Raw genomic sequence first — 15,434 nt, forward strand, 5'->3', positions numbered from 1 at the left:
GGGGAGACCGAGGATCCAGAAGAAAGCCTCTGCAAGTCTGGGGTTGGAGGGTGTGGGGACAGTGAGGTTTCAGGTCCCTAAGTCTGTTCCTTTGATGGGGTCCACGGATACACCCATTTCTTCTGCTTCCACCCAAGGGGACAGCTAAAGAAAGCCAAAGGTCAGGGCTCAGTTTCTTCTGATCTGCACCAAGATGGCCAGCCACTCCCCCACACGGGAGGTGATTTCTTAGAGTCACCAGGAGACCTCTGAGAGCTGGGAGCTCAGGGCGGGTCCCCCAGGCATTTGGGAAATCCAGACAAGGGAAGTGGGGCCTGCCTTTTGAGCCTTGGGTTCCCTGTCTCTGTGCAAGGGGCACCTTTTTAGCCCTGCAATGCCAAGACTCCAAAAAAGACCCCCTTCCTTCTTGGGGGACATCCTGCGTGCCACGCTGAATCCTCACTCAAATCGCCGGGCAGGGGTAGAGCCAGCTAGACCTGGTTTTGATTTCCTTTCTGCCATTCATTTGCCATCTGGAGCTGGAGCACGTGAGCCTCAAACTTGGAACCTCAGTTTCCACTGCTGTAAACTGGGAATAATATTCCACACCACCCAGCATTCAGTGAGAGGACACCTATCAGTCCAAGACAGAAGAAATGCCACCAATGGTCACAGTTATCGTGACTGCTCATCATGAGGGATGCTGAGTCACAGGGTTGGGGGCTGGAGAATCAAGCCCTCCGTCCAGCCCAGCCTCACTCCAGCCTGGGGTGTCTCTCTTGGTTGCAACCCTCCTCTCTCTCTTTCCCACCCCCTGCTCCCCTCTTACTCTGCCTTCCTGGGAAACTCCCTGAGAAAGTCCCCCACAGGAGAAGGCCTCGTGTAAGACATTTCCATCAGGGGTCCCTGCCCCTGCCATCGGACCCCACAACCATACGCGGGTAGCCCTCCATGGAACCAGGCGTCCTGGCCCTCAGCCCTCAACCATCCAGCAAACTGACCCTCATCATCACACTGGCTTTATTGGCCCCGAGAGCCACAGAGTACGTCCCAATGGGGCCCTGCTTCCCCTCACCCCCAAGTCTGTCCCGAGGCCCTGGGGGTTGGCTGAGGGGTCACCACTCCAATCTCGGCTTCCTGTCCCAGGTGTTGTTGGCTTGCCAGGCCTGCGTCCTCTGAGAGCTCCCCAGATCCTAGAGTCAGGCTCGGCCTGGAGGGTGCAGTTGGCGGGGGACAGCCCGAGGTCGGCTGGCTTCATTCAAAGAAGAACATTCCTGGCGTCCGGTATAGGCAGGGGGTCAGCCCCAAAGGGTAGCCCGAGCCTCCCTGGACGGGGAAGCTGCCTGCAACCCAAGGTTCCTTGGGGTCAGCTGGCAGAGGCAGCGGGGCCCGGAGTGAGGCTGGAGGGGTGGGTGGTGCAGGGGAGGGGGCTGCTGAGGCCAAGAGGTGCTCAAAGCCCGGGTCAGTTCCCATGCAGAAATTCAGCGCCTGCAGCCGGCACTGGTAGCTGCTCCCGACGGCTGCTTCCGGGGCCAAGATGGGTGCAGGGGCCTTGCTAAACCCCTCGGCCTCGGAGAAGCTGGCAGGAAAGCCAAATGCTGGGCACGGGGAAGACGAGGTGGCCACGGGGAGCTCCCCTGGGCCTGCCAGCTTGGATGTGGGCATCTCCTTGGGCTCCGAGGGGGGTCGGGGCCTGGCATCGGTGGTTGCCGGGCACATGCTGGCTGGCAAGGCCCCCACCAGACCCCCAAAGCTCAGGCCCTTGGGCTCCGGCAGCTCCGGCAGGAAGGGGCCCTGCCTGCCAGTCGCAGCGTCGGGGGCTCCCGGGTCCTGGCCCGTGGCCCTGAGGGCTCCTCGGCGTGCCTTGGCAGGGCCCTTGGCGACCTCGGCACCTGCGCGCCGGGTGAAGCGCCGACGTCGGCGGAGGAAGCTGCCGTGCTCGAACATGTCGTGGCAGTCGGGGTCCAGCGTCCAGTAGCTGCCCTTGCCGGGCTTGCGATCATCGCGGGGCACCTTGACAAAGCACTCGTTGAGTGAAAGGTTGTGGCGGATGCTGTTCTGCCAGCCGGGCCGGTTGTGGCGGTAGAAGGCGAAGCGGCCCATGATGTAGCGGTAGATGCCGCTGAGCGTGGCCCGCTGCCCCGGTGAGCTCTGGATGGCCATGGCAATCAGGGCGATGTAGCTGTAGGGAGGCTTGGTCGGCTCGGCCGCAGGGGCCGGGGGCCCGGGTGGGGGCTGCTGCTGCATGCTGACCGGGCTGGCGGCTGCCGGAACCGCGGAGGCCAGGCACCGTGTCCAGGGCTGGTGTCCGGCCCAGCCTGCCCAGGCTGGTTAAAAGGCCCACTGGCCCAGCCTCCCAGCCTGGAAAGGCAAAAAGGGGTGGGCCCACCAGGCTGCCCTCCCTTCCTCCCTCGCCCCCCTCCCCCAAGGCCCAAGAGGGGCGGGCAGGAGAGGCCAGGATTGGGAAGCTGTGAGCAGCTGCCAGGGTGAGGAGATGGGAGGGAAGGGCCTGAGACCCTCAGCCCACACGTGCTGGTGGTGGTGAGGAGGCCAGGACGTGAAACAGGGAGGCAGAAAGAAAAAGAGATAAAGGCGGAGAGAGGGAAAGAGACAGAGAGAGTGAAAAACGACCGAGGGACAGAGACAAAGAGAGGCAGACACACTAAGAGAGAGACAGGAACACACAGAGAAGATAGAGGCAGAGACAGAAAGTGAGATGATGATTAGACGGAGACAGAAGAAAGGGAGACACACAGACTCAACACAGAAAGTGAGACTCCCTGAATGAGAGAAATGAAGAAACATGTGGAGATAGAAAGAGGGCATTAGACACACACAGAGATACAGTACAGAAAAAGTTAGAATCATTGAGTGAGACAAATAAAGAAATATGCAGAGATAGAAAGAGGGCGTTAGACACACACACACACACACACACACACACGCATGCTCACGAGAGAGCAGAGGTAGAATCCGTGTCTTGAGCCGGAGAACTGGGAGTTTCTGTGAGAAAAGCCTCGGGGGCCCCTTGAATCCCCACTTCTAGTTCCCCCTTTCTCCTCCTCCAGGCCCATGCTTGACTTTCTCCCCCCACAGGAGGGCAGAGCACTCTGGGGTCACACTGTTCCCTGCTCTCCTCGAGGGGTCCACAGTGGGTGGGGTGCCTAGGGTAGTGATGAGGGCGGGCCCAACCCCGTTCGTTGAGCCCTGGCGCCCTCTCGTGACGAGTGTGGGGAGGACAGACACCTGGTCAGAGACAGCCGCCCTCCCAAGAGGCTCTCAACCAAGTCCCTGGCTGAGGCTCAGTTTCCCATCTTTATTTTTTTTTGCTTTTTAGGGCCGCGCCTTCGGCATGTGGAAGTTCGCAGGCTAGGGGTCAAATCGGAGCTATTGCTGCCAGCCTACACCACAGCCACAGCCAAACGGGATCCAAACAGCATCTGCGACTTACACAAGTTAGTGGACACCTACCGTGTGTCACTGTCCATGAGCCCTTCCCTCCCCTCTGGGCATTTACTTCTCCGATTAACTCTGCTCCAGAGATCTTGATAACTTCTTGTGAGTAGATCAGGAATCTGAGGCTCAGAGAAGTTAAGTGACTTGTCTGAGGTGGCACAGCAAGTGAGTGACAAAGCTGTGATTTCAACCAGAATTCTATAACTCCTTAACCCCATTCCTCTATGAGGGGCAGGGGTAGAGGACAGCCCCATGCTCAGTGGGTTAATGATCCGGCGTTGCTGATTTGACCCCTAGCCTGGGAACCGCCATATGCCACAGGTGTGGCCCTAAAAAGCAAAATAAATAAATAAATTTTATTTTTTTTGTCTTTTTGTCTTTTTAGGGCGGCACCCACGGCATAAGGAAGTTCCCAGGCCAGGGGTCGAATTGGAGCTGTAGCCGCTGGCCTACGCCTACAGCCACAACTATGCCAGATCTGAGCCACGTCTGCGACCTACACCGCAGTTCACGGCAACGCCGGATCTTTAACCCACTGAGCAAGGCCAGGGATCGAACCCGCGTCCTCATGGATGCCAGTTGGGTTCGTTAACCACTGAGCCATGATGGGAACTCCAATAAATAAATAAAATTTTAAAAATAGTGGTTTGATTGACTTCTCTCCTTTGTTGAATCATAGAGGTTTCCCTCCATAAAAATGGCTTATTGTATCACTAAAAGCGATTTTTTTATGTTGCCATCTGTAAGAGAATTCTTATAAGTGAGGTCAGAAATCAGAAAAGGTGAAAGGTCTGATATCTGGGGTGGAAAACAGTAACTTTACCGACAAGGCAGGGTCACTGCCTTCTTGGGCGAGGGGTTCCCTCCCAGTTCTCAAGGACTCCTTACAACTTGGAGTTTGCAAAGATTGATGGCGCTTGGGGAGGGGCTGGACTTCTGGCTCCCACTTTGGCTTCTGTCCTGGGGCTGTGTTTGGGGGCCTGCCTCAGCTTCTCCAAAGACAGAATCTTTGGAGACCAAGTCCACCGTTTTGCACTTTCCTCACGACTCCCCACGCATCCCGGAAGAAGAGAGACTGGTGACAGGTGGAAGGAGGGTCTGGAAACTCAGAACCCCTCAGAGGTCAGGGGTTCCTCTTACTGGCTGACCCCAGTCTAAACCATCTTGAGGATCTAATTATTGGTAAGCTCAGCTTTAAGCAAACCATATCGATCACAGGTGAGGTCTGCCTTAGGTAAGTCACTAGAGGCATGCTGGGCTCCCAACAAAAAAGGCTGGTTTCTTTAAAAAATAAAAGCCTTGTTTCTGTCTTAATTGCTGTTTCTGAAACCTCAAGATCAAGTTTGGTTTTCAGGCCTGATGCCCCCCGCTCAGCTGCGCAGCTGTCCGCCCACGCACCTTCTTTCAGGATTCCCCGCCTCTCCGCGCTGAGAGGCTGAGGGATTGAAGGCCGGGGTTGGCTTCCTCTGTCTCATCCTACCTGGGCGATGGATGGGGCGAAACCGCAAGTCCCCTGGCTCAGCTGGCGGCAGGGCTGGGTGGGATCTGCGCCCTGGGGCCGGGGGGCTGCTTTAGAGGGTACGGGAGGTGGAAGCAGCCACCGAAGGCTGGCTCAGCTGTGTCATCAGGTGAGTGACGCTCTCGGGGGTTCAAGGCTGGGGACCTGGCCTTGGCGTTTTGAGTGTAGGAGGAGCTCGCGGGCGAAGACCGGCTCCACCTGCAGGGGGTGGGGGTGGGGTAATGAGCCAATTCTCTCCGCTATCGCCCCCTATGTTCTGGTGGGAAGCGGCAGCCCTAGTGAGAGCCCTACCTCCCTCGCCAGGGTCTTAGAGATCAGAGGGTCGGAGGGCAGGTCAGGGGTGGAGCTGGGACTGGGGGGAGCAGTGAGAGGCCATTTGGAAGGGACTGGAGTGTGTGGTCCTCTGCTGGCGTGGGAGGTGACTCACATGGGCCATAATGAGACGCTCCTCGGGCTGGTCCGGGGGCCCCGGGTACTCCTCGCCAAAGCACAGCCGGATCTGGTACTCAGGCTCCGGGCGGCCATCCTGCAGGTGGGCGCGCAGTTCTACGGACACGGAGACTGTGGGGTCTGGGCCAGGATGGGGCGTTCCACCCGTGCCCACCTTGTGCTCACATCCCATGCCCACGTCCGGTAAGGCCACATCCCCACTGCGTGCCGTTGCCCTAGGCCCACTTCTGCATCCTGGCACCTGCCTCATGTCCCACATCTGCTCCCACTTTTAGTTTTCATGTTCCCTGACTCATGCCCCTGTGCTCACTGCCACTCACCTATGCCTATCTGGTGGTCAGTGCTCCCAGTGCCCGCCTATGCTTAATGCCTTATGACAAGTGCCCAAGTGCTATGCTTATGCCCCAAGCCTGCCCGGCTGCCACACCTCCCATACCGCTATGTCCGTAACTGTGCCCATATTCGTTCCCACTCCGGGGGCTTCTGCATCATATCCTTTGTTTCCAGGTCCACCGCATGCCCAGCATTCTCGAGCCCATCTCCCGGCGCTCACATCTCGGGTACCCAATCCCCTCTGTCCGCCCCTGTGTCCGACCATTCTGCCCCGCGCCGCCAGCGGCCCCGCCGTCGCGCTCTTACCAGCTAGGAAGCGGCGCGTATCGAGCAGCTGGCAGGTGCGCTCGCGCTCTAGTTTGTTGGGCCGCGAGCGGTGTGGGGCGAGCGGGCCGCGCCAGTACACGCGCCCCTGGCACAGGCGCTTGGCGAAGACGCCCTCGGGCGCCACCCACAGCAGCACGCCGCGCTCCAAGTGCGGCAGCAGGCACCGCAGCACGCGGGCGCCCGGCGGCGGCTCCGGGAAGCGAACCTGCGCCATGCGCGGTGGCCGCCCCAGCAGGCGCTCGGCGGCGGCGCGCGGGCTCAGGCTGCAGCCCTCGGCAGTGCGCGCCACGGCTTCGCGCACCAGCTCCGCGCCGTAGAAGAGCCGCACGTGCAGCCAGCAATCTGTGGAAAAGGCAGGGGGCGCGCGCCCGGCGTTGGAGACGCCAGCTCCCTGCACTCCAGGTCCTTCTCTCCCCGACCTCGGGAATTTTTGACGCTCCCCCTCTAGATAAGTGATGATGATAATTTTCACTTGTGAGAATTATATAATAGCAGCTTCTAGTAATAAACCAACTGGTAGTTGAACTTCAAAAGCATAGGGTCTGGGGCTATTAGCACAGTGGGAGGGGGGCATGGCACTGAGGAGTCTCCAACTTCTGGGATTCTAGGAGTGTCTTCCCAGCAAATATTTTAATAGTAACAAAAATACTACTACTGCTAATAATAATGGCAGCAGTGACTAATAATAATAATGGCAGCAAGAGCATAACAGCAGCCTTCCATATGAAGAGCCAAAAAAATCTCAGTGGGTAGGGCTGTGGGCTCTGCAGCCAGGCCCTTGGATACTAATCTCTCGCTGTACCTGTTAGTAACTTTCCCAGGGTTACCAACTGTGCCATCTTGAGCCGGGTTCTTATTTTAACCTCTGTGTCTGGTTTCTGCATCTATAAAATGGGGATAACGGCAGTATCTATCTTGCAGGGCTGTGGGGAGCGCCTAGAAGGGTGCCTGGCATAAGCTAGGTCCTCAACAAATGTTAGCAGTGGTTTGGTTATTATCTGGAGTCTGGGCTGGGGCCTTTGGGTGGGAGACAGGCCATCTATCTGGCCCCAACCCTGGGCCCTCCCCCGTTCTGCATAGAGGTTGAAAGAGAGGACGTTCTGATTCCTCACCAGGGTTGCCGAAATCCTCAGAGAGCAAGAGGCCCCAGGGGTGTGCAGGATCCTGGGCTTGGTACCCTGGGGAAGGAGGGGAAGCAGTAAGGCATCACCTCATTTTGGGTCCCTTGACCCCAAATCAAGGTCCCAGAAGAGGCCTGGGAGGAGGCAGGGGTGGGTGAGGAGACCCAGTCCTTACGGTGATCAGCCAGAGGGCCTGGGAGCAGGGCAGCTGGTGGTGGGGAGCCCTGCTGGGCCAGCCTGGGGCGCCGCTCCTTGTCCTTATCCTCTGTGGCTAATCCGGAGCCATCCTGAGCATTGGGAGAAAGGGTTGTGAAGGTGGGAGAGGAGGCCTGTGGGCCACAGGAGTTCCCCGACAGTCTGCACTGAGGCACGGGGAGGTCTGGACAAGACTAAAGGCCAGCTGGGGTTGACAGGGACTTTGAGGTTTCAGAGCTCACACCCTTCCCCTACAGAGGCAAAGAGAGAGTTGATGGGTTGTTGGGGGTGATGTGGTCGGAGATGAAGCTCATCGTGATAGAGAGAGAAGTGCTAGGAGTGAATGCGGAGAGGGGTGATGGAGATGGGGGAACAGAGCCGTGGAATAAGGGCACTAGGGACAGTGGCGTGAGCCAGGCTTATGGGGGGATGAGGGCAGAGCAAAGACCCATAGATGAAGAGGGGGAGGTGATGAGGTGGAAATGAAAAGATGATACAGACCGTGATGGAGAGAGAGATGAGGGGGAGTGGGCAACAATGAGAGAGGTGATGATGATGAAGGGAATACGGTGATGGAACTGGATCTGATAGGGTGAGTGGGGACAGAGGGATGGACCCAGTGATGACAAGCGAGGGGGATGAGCTGAGAAAATAGGGTTGGTGCAGATGGAGTGATGGAGATGAAGATGGTGAAGGTGATGGGACAGAAATGATGGAGGCAAAGAGAATGGAATGAAAGAGCAGAAAATGATGCAGAGATGGAGTAGAGGTAGGAAGTGGAGCTGTTGGAGGGATGGGGACAGAGACAGGCAGGAGCTGGCGGAGAGGATGAGGTAAGTGCACTGGGGATCAGGGAGCGGGTGGGGGGTGGCTGGGCTGGAAGGGCCGTGCGGGCTGGAAGGGCACACTGACCTGGTCTGTCCTGCAGGCCGGCTCTGTCCCTTCTCCAGGGGGCTCCTGCTGGCTCTGGGGAATGTCCTCCTCTTTATGGGGAGCACAAGCCCTGGTAACTGGATGAAGCAGGAGACAATCTGTGGTTTCCTGGGCCCCAAGGGGAGCCCCCTCAACTTTGTCTGAGATGAGCCCCGCTCTCTGCATGACCTCAGGCAAGGCCCACCTCTTCTCTCTCCCTCTCTCTCTCTCTCTCCCCCTGCCTCCTCTGGGCTTTCCTTCTCAAATGGGGAGAGAAACTGGGTGGCCTAAGGGTCCTACTATGTTTACCAGCCCATGAGTTTAAAGCCATCATTTCCTGTTTTACAGATGGGCAAAGTGAGGTCCTTCTTGCCCAGAGAGCCATCCTCAGCTGCTACCTCCAGGGGTATGATGGTACCTGGGCCATGGGCACTATCGGACACGAGCCGGTACACCTTGTAGGGGTTGGAGATGTCCAGCTGGCTGCGCTCACGCACCTCGCAGAAGTCCGCGCTCTTGTTGAGGGCACAGCGGAGCCGAGTCTTCCAGGTGGAGGGGTCCTCCTTGTCAATGCCCTCTAGGTGCTTGCCCTTGTGTATGGCCCACGCCTGAGGATGAGCAGGGGCATTTGGGGAGGAATAGCCTGGGAGAGGGGGCTGGTGCCACGCCAAGGGCTGAAGGCTGCTTATCGCCCATCCTTCTCTCCCTGTGCCTTTCTGTCCCTTTGTTCCTCCATCCCTCCCTCTCTTCCCCCCTCCCTTCATCCAACACAAATTCCTTGAACTCCTGCTATGTGCCAGGCCCAAGTTAGGGACTGAATGGGAACAGCATAGACATGGTCCCAGTTCTCAAGGAACCCCAGTCTAATGAGAGAAAGCGGCCACAGACAGCAAAAGGAAATAACTATATTCCAAATTATGGATTGTGAGAAATGAAATATCAACAGGATGATGGGATATAAAATGATAGTAGTCGGAGTTCCCATCATGGGAACAAATCCGACTAGGACCATGAGGTTGAGGGTTCAATCCCAGGTTAACAAATCCGACTAGGACCATGAGGTTGAGGGTTCAATCCCAGGCCTTGCTCAGCGGGTTAAGGATCCGGAGTTGCCACAAGCTGCGGTGTAGGTCGCAGATGCAGCTTGGATCCAGCATTGTGGTAGGCCTGCAGCTGCAGCTCCAATGCTACCCCTTGCCAGGGAACTTCCATATGATGCTGCTGTGGCTGTAAAAAGAAAAAAAAAAAAAAGACCTCAGGTGCCCCAGCAGGACAGTCAAGGGTGTTCTTAGCTCTTCTAGTCCTACAGAAGGGTCCAGAGTAAGGAGGACCATGCCAAACTCAGTTTTCTTTAAGGTCTGCCTACCCATGTGAATAAATTTCCACGCCTTTTCACATAGTCAATTGTCTAGGAAACAGTTGTTAAATCTTACATATACGGAGTTCCTGTTGTGGCTCAGTGGTTAATGAATCTGACTAGGAACCAGGAGGTTGCAGGTTCGATCCCTGGCCTTGCTCAGTGGGTTGAAGATCTGGTGTTGCCGTGAGATGTGGTGTTGGTCGTAGATGCAGTTCAGATCCCACGTTGCTATGGCTCTTCAGTGTAGGCCAGCTGCTACAGTTCTGATTCGACCCCTAGCCTGGGAACCTCCATATGCCGTGGGAAGCGGCCCTAGAAAAGGCAAAAACACCAAAAAAATAAAAAATAAAAAATGGTAGTATGATTTGCTCTCTGGAGAGCCATAAAACTAGAACCCTACCCATTGTCACATACAGAGTAGACTCTGGATGATTAAAAAACCAAAAGTAAAGGGTAAAACTGTAAACTTAATAGAAAATAATGTAGGAGAAAATCTTCTAGGTGCAGAGGTTGCTTCTTGAACAAAATTTCAAAGACATGAACCCTAAGGCAAAAAACATTTGCAATGTCTAAAATCAGCAAGGGACCAAGATCTAGAATATGTAGGAACTTCTGCAATCAACAAGGACCAGACAGGATCCCCTAAAGAAAAAATTCTCTATCAAAGGACAAGAATGGGTGGTTTACAGAAGAGGAAGCTGGAAGCCTGTTAGCTTAAGAGGGGCTACTGAAACTCATGAATGCCAGAGAAATGCAAATAAAAATATGAGATATCACTGTAAGCTTGCAACACTTAGCCAGCTGCATAAGCCAGGAATTGGTTGGGATATGGACACTGCTGATGGATGTGGAATGGGTGCAGTGTTTCTAGAGGGTAATTAGGTATGCCTAGGCCAAATGAGTATAAGCATAGCCTGTGAGCAGAAATTCCAATCCCAAAGGAATTCTCACAGAGCCTCATGAGGGGACCAGGGCAAGCAGATCCATCACAGTGTTATTTGAGGTCTAGAAATCAAACTTGTGTCCATTCCTGGGAAAGTGGATGGGTATGTGTGTCTATTAGATGCCCACTATAGAGTCTATGCACCATCCAGAAGCATCTAGGAGCAACAAATTAGATGGACAGAGAACAAGTTCTCCCACCATAGCAGTCACTCTAATGTGTTTAATGAATATCTTTGGTTTGTATGATTTCTTGCAAAGTGGGTATTGATGTTTTGTGTGTATTCTCACCTTATATATATCATACTGTGTTGTAGATCTCATTCTGTGTCTTATTTTTATTTTATTCAGGATCATGCTCTAAAGATCTATCTGAAGAAATATGAGGGGCTGCTTTATAGAGGGTGATCAGAAAAGGCTTCTTGGAGGAAGTGGCATTTGGGCTGACACCTGATTAAAAAGAAGGGTGGAGTCTGACAAAGAGCTGGGGGAATGCTGTTTTAGGCAGAAGGGTCAGCAAGTGCAAAGGTCCTGAGGTCGGATAGAGTCAAGAAAAGTCAAGCAGAGGAGTCAAATGGGAGGACACTAGGAGATGTGTTGCTCGCACAGAGCACATTCAGGGCTGGGGCAGGGAGGTTAACTGAAAAATCACACTCAGTGGGAAACTTGGACACCAGACAGAAAGCCACAGTTTCTATGTTGGTGCTACCCGTCAGTGGTGAGAACTTTAAGGCTCAATTTTGCTGTCTATCAACGGTGCGGATACCTAACCTCGCCTGGTTGTGGTGGGTGTAAGATGGGCAGTCTATGTAAGGTGCCTAGCATAGCACTTGGCATACAGTGCTTATTTATTGCAGTTCTCATTTATCGTATTAAGGATGCTCTAACTCAAAGGTAACCTGGGCTCAAGGCACAGGGTGCTATCATCACAGTGAGAGAGGGGTCTTTGGGGACATTGCTGTGTCCCCAAGGGCTTAGTTAGAGTGGTGCATGGTACATAGGAGGTACTCAATAAATATTGGTGGAATGACTTGAACTGGGCCTTGAAGGATGCCTAGGAAGTTGCCAGGTGGAGTGACATTCCTGACAGGGGAACAGCTTGAGAAAAGTTATGGAAGGACGTGGACGTGGTGCATTCAGGGGACAGTGATCGGCCTGGTGTGGCTGGAGCTGGTATCTGTGTCTGAGGATATGTGTACAGTTGATTCTTATTCATGGTAGCTGTGTTCTGTAAAATTTACATGAACCCTGAGTTAGTTGCTAAGAGAACTACAAGGCTAGGTTCCTGTGAGCCCCTAGTCATACCATTTTCATCAGCTGTTCTATGTGTGTTTCTGGTTTGTTTGTTTTGCTTTTTAGGGCCTCACCCACAGCATATGGAGATTCCCAGGCTAGGGGTGGAATTGGAGCTATAGCTGTTGGCCTACACCACAGCTCATGGCAACGCCAGATCCTTAACCCATTGAGGAGGCCAGGGATCGAACCTGCAACCTCTCAGTTCCTAGTTAGATTTGTTTCCGCTGAGCCATGACAGGAATTCCTATGTGTGTTTCTGTTTAAGGACACCTTATTTAATATAAATTGTTGATCGTTAACAGTGAACTCATGGCCAACAGCACTGTACTTGTGTCTGAAAGAAACATATCTGGCTCACGCATTTTCTCTGAAAGACACATCGCAGCCTTCTTGTTCTTAGGAACACGGGACAGCACTTCAGCCCTGGGTAGGCTTGGGGGCCATTATAAAGAGTGAAATCACCAAGAAAAAGCCCAAAAATATGTAAAACATAGAACTAAATATGAGCTGCAAAAGGGCTTCTGTTTACAGTAGAAGAGCTGAAACTAGAGTTATCACCTTGTTCATCCTCAGCTGGGAACACGCACGTTGGTGACTCAATTTTTTTTTTTTTTCCCCATTCTGCTTGTCTATGAACGGCTCCAAAAGTGCCTGGAGTATTGATTTGGGGATTACAAATAATTATAGCGAGTAATCGAATTTGCAAGTATGGAATCCGTGAATGATGAAGATCAACTGAATGCGGTGGGAGAAAGAGGAAGAGGAATGAAGAAGGAAGAGACAGATCGAAGCTGGATGATGAACGTTCTGGAAGGCATGCATCCCGTGGGCAATGGGCACCAGGAGGATGTGAAGCCAGGGAGTCCCAAGTGCATGTCCACAGTAGGTTGAGAGATGGGTCAAGGCAGCCCCAAGAGGGAGGGATAGGGAGGGCCAGTCCCCAGACTCTTTCACTTCTGAACAGCACATACCCTTAAGGCGTAGGCCAGGAACCACACGTTCAGTAAGTACTGAGCTCCTTCTAGGGGTCAGGCATCGTGCTTAGGGTCATCACCCTCCAGCAACTAGAGGAGGCAGATTCATAAGAGGCACTTGGTGTTCATAGGGAAAGTTGTTCCAATGGAAGAAGCAGAAGGGACATCAGGGACGACTTGGGAGAAGCATTGAGTTAGAGCATCATAAATGCATTAAACAAATGAAAGAATGAGGGAAGATGGGTCTTGAGGAGGAGCTGTTTAAGCTGAGCATGATGGGAGTGAAAGGGAAGAAGAGAGAGTGTTCCAGGCAGGGGGAATGGAAAGTTCAAAGGTCTCATGGAGAGAGAGAGAGAGACAGGATGCATTTAGAAACTGAAAGAACTGTCTGGGCCAGGTCTAAAGTTGGAGAAGGAGTGGAGAGAGATGGAGAAGGGCCAGGGAGGAGCAGTTCACACAGGGCTTTGAGATCATGGTCATGAGTTGGGACTTTATCACGAGAACAAGGGGAGCCATGGAAGGAGTGTGAGTAAGGGCTGGGCCAAGACAAGATTTACATTGACAAAGATTCCTCTGGGGGACAGAGGGAAGAGCTGACGCACAGGGGAAGCAGGGAACGCAGTTGTCCTGGTGAGAGATGGTGGGAATGGGTCCAAGTAAATGGACAGAAGAGCAGTTCTGCAGGAAGAGCCAGCAGGCCTTGGAGACGGATTAGAAGGAGATTGGAAGAGAGGGGAGTGGCCAGGGTTTGGGTGCCTGAATCAGGGGTCTGCATGGTGATCCATGCCATCTTCCATTTTGGGAAACACAGACTTTTTTAGGGGGGAGCTGCTGAGTGTAGCACTGAGGACATGCTGAGTTTGAGTCGTCTGGGGCTGCTAGACTAACAGATTTGGGGCTTGGAGGGGAGGCTGGGAATGGCTGGGCTCCAGGCTGAGGCTGTGAAAGGAGGCAGTGGGACCAGAGGAAGGAGGTCCCGGAGGGAATGCTGAGAGCCCCAAAAGAGGAGGGCGGAGATGGAAGCTGAGAAGCAGGCGCCAGGAAGGTAGGGGGAAAATAGGTCAGGAGTGGGGCGGCGTGGGGACCCTGAGATTCTGGAAATCAAGTTATTAGTGTTTCAAGGAGAAGGGAGGGTCTATCCCACTGAGGCCCACCCGGAGGTCCAAGAATATGACTGTGATAGCACCCCTGGATTTGGCAATTAGAGACATTAGGAGGAGGGAGAGAAACCAGACTGCAGAGGTCGGAGGAACTGGGGCGCTATGAGTGAGGGAGCGAGGTAGCTGATGATCACAAGACCCTTTCTGGGTGCTCTACCCTGTGAAAGGGGAGGGGAGGCCAGAGAAGCAGGAGCAGGAGGTGGCTCTGGTTGTTTGGGATGGTAGCGGGTGGCCTGGTATGCGGGGTGGTTACTAATTGGGCTTGGGGGAGATTCCAGAATTTAAAATCTGCATGGGAAAGAGCCAGTTTGGAGGAAGTTAGCGGTGACTGAGGAAAGGGAGGTCATCCCTAGAGAATGAGATGGGCTGGTGCTGGGGAAGCACAGAAAATGTCCCCAAGCCTCTGGGGTTGGCCGTTTGGGGGTTGGAAGCGGAGGGAATTCCCATCAGCGGCGTCTCATTTCCCGGTGGGGAGGGAGGAGAAGTCCCCTGAGGGGTGGGGAAGGTTCAGGACTTGCAGCCCTGGGCAGATTCTGTTTTAAGAAGCTGTGGGAGGGTCTCCCATCCCGAGAGAGAATGCCACTCTCAACCTAGAGACAACTGAGCTTAAAGGCTGCGCGAGTGGTCCCAGGTGACCAGCGCACGGTCCGTCCCGGCGCTGCGACCACGCACTTGCAGAGCCCTCCCGGGCCGCGCTGCCGCCCGCTTACCCTGAAGAGCGCGGCGTCCTGCTGCGCCTGGTAGCCCTGCTTGGCTGCGTGCTTCCAGGGGATGCGGAAGAGGGTCTTGCCCGCGTCCTCCCAGCGCAGCCCTGGGTAGCGCCCACTCTCGATCTGTGCCACCAGCCAATCGCGAAGGCGCAGGGGACCCCCGGCCCCCGCCATGGGTGGCCTGCTGTCTGGGACCGTCCCTTCGTCCCTCCGCCAGAGGTCGCCGGCCACTGGGGACGCGGTGCGCCAGGGGTCGGTTCAGGGGCGCGCAGCGGCTGCACTCCAGCGCGACCGGGGAGTGCCGGGCCACCTGGATGGCGCCCGGAGGCGGCGAAAGCGAAAGTCTCGCGGGCAGTTTCGCTTTCCTTTCTACTCCCCCGAGGCTCTTTTGCCCCTCCCCGTGTCGCCCGGCCTGGAGGGAGTCGGACCTAGCGTAGGGGACAGCTAGCGGCCCCATGGGACGCCAAGATCCACTGCGTGGCTCGGGATGGGGTAGCCAAGGTTCTGCCCGTCCCGGAGTGGGAGGGGCGACGACCGGCACCCAAAGGCATCCCTGGCGCCACCCCTGCACCTGTTTTCTGCTCTTTCCAACCTCTCAGAAAGTCAGACTCTTTCCAGGATCTGGACCGTGCAGGTTGCAAAGGCACAGTGCTTCTCAAGCTAACTCCCAGCATAACTGGGAGGCAGAGACTGGTTTAAA

The 15,434-nt window shown here is 54.8% G+C and overlaps 2 protein-coding genes across 4 annotated transcripts; both read right to left on the bottom strand.

Moving 5' to 3' along the window:
* Positions 1–981: 981 nt before the first annotated feature.
* FOXS1 (forkhead box S1) lies at positions 982–2,287 on the bottom strand. The gene has a single exon (NM_001445421.1). The coding sequence runs from the start codon at positions 2,224–2,226 to the stop codon at positions 1,234–1,236; it is 993 nt and encodes a 330-aa protein (NP_001432350.1). The 5' UTR covers positions 2,227–2,287; the 3' UTR covers positions 982–1,233.
* LOC146395253 (interferon regulatory factor 4-like) lies at positions 983–15,134 on the bottom strand. 3 transcript variants are annotated; one of them, XM_085004251.1, is made up of 10 exons: positions 14,735–15,045; positions 12,862–12,954; positions 12,449–12,541; positions 8,711–8,900; positions 8,293–8,390; positions 7,361–7,472; positions 7,177–7,242; positions 6,044–6,406; positions 5,382–5,500; positions 983–5,152 (listed from the first exon to the last, which is right to left on the bottom strand). In XM_085004251.1, the coding sequence occupies exons 3-10, from the start codon at positions 12,455–12,457 to the stop codon at positions 5,060–5,062; spliced, it is 1,050 nt and encodes a 349-aa protein (XP_084860377.1). In that variant the 5' UTR covers positions 12,458–12,541; positions 12,862–12,954; positions 14,735–15,045; the 3' UTR covers positions 983–5,059. The 3 variants fall into 3 exon arrangements, with proteins under 3 accessions (XP_084860377.1, XP_084860375.1, XP_084860376.1); XM_085004249.1 differs by lacking the exons at positions 12,449–12,541; positions 12,862–12,954 and having other exon boundaries at positions 14,735–15,134; XM_085004250.1 differs by lacking the exons at positions 12,449–12,541; positions 12,862–12,954 and having other exon boundaries at positions 8,711–9,519; positions 14,735–15,050.
* Between the last annotated feature and the right edge of the window lie 300 nt (positions 15,135–15,434).

Source organism: Sus scrofa, chromosome 17 (assembly GCF_054392235.1).
Source record: "Sus scrofa isolate SSC_HxYL_T2T_F1_AM1 chromosome 17, Sscrofa_HxYL_maternal_Yorkshire_Landrace_v2.0, whole genome shotgun sequence".
NCBI classification, from domain to species: domain Eukaryota; kingdom Metazoa; phylum Chordata; class Mammalia; order Artiodactyla; family Suidae; genus Sus; species Sus scrofa.

What these genes read in the sequence shown, in the direction of transcription:
- LOC146395253 (XM_085004249.1), bottom strand. Translation starts at nt 14,908, where the DNA reads ATGGCGGGGGCCGGGGGTCCCCTGCGCCTTCGCGATTGGCTGGTGGCA. An exon ending in AGGACGCCGCGCTCTTCAGG is followed by an intron (nt 8,901 to 14,734) that starts GTAAGCGGGCGG and finishes GCTCATCCTCAG; the next exon opens with GCGTGGGCCATACACAAGGG. An exon ending in CGATAGTGCCCATGGCCCAG is followed by an intron (nt 8,391 to 8,710) that starts GTACCATCATAC and finishes TGCTTCATCCAG; the next exon opens with TTACCAGGGCTTGTGCTCCC.
- FOXS1 (NM_001445421.1), bottom strand. Translation starts at nt 2,226, where the DNA reads ATGCAGCAGCAGCCCCCACCCGGGCCCCCGGCCCCTGCGGCCGAGCCG.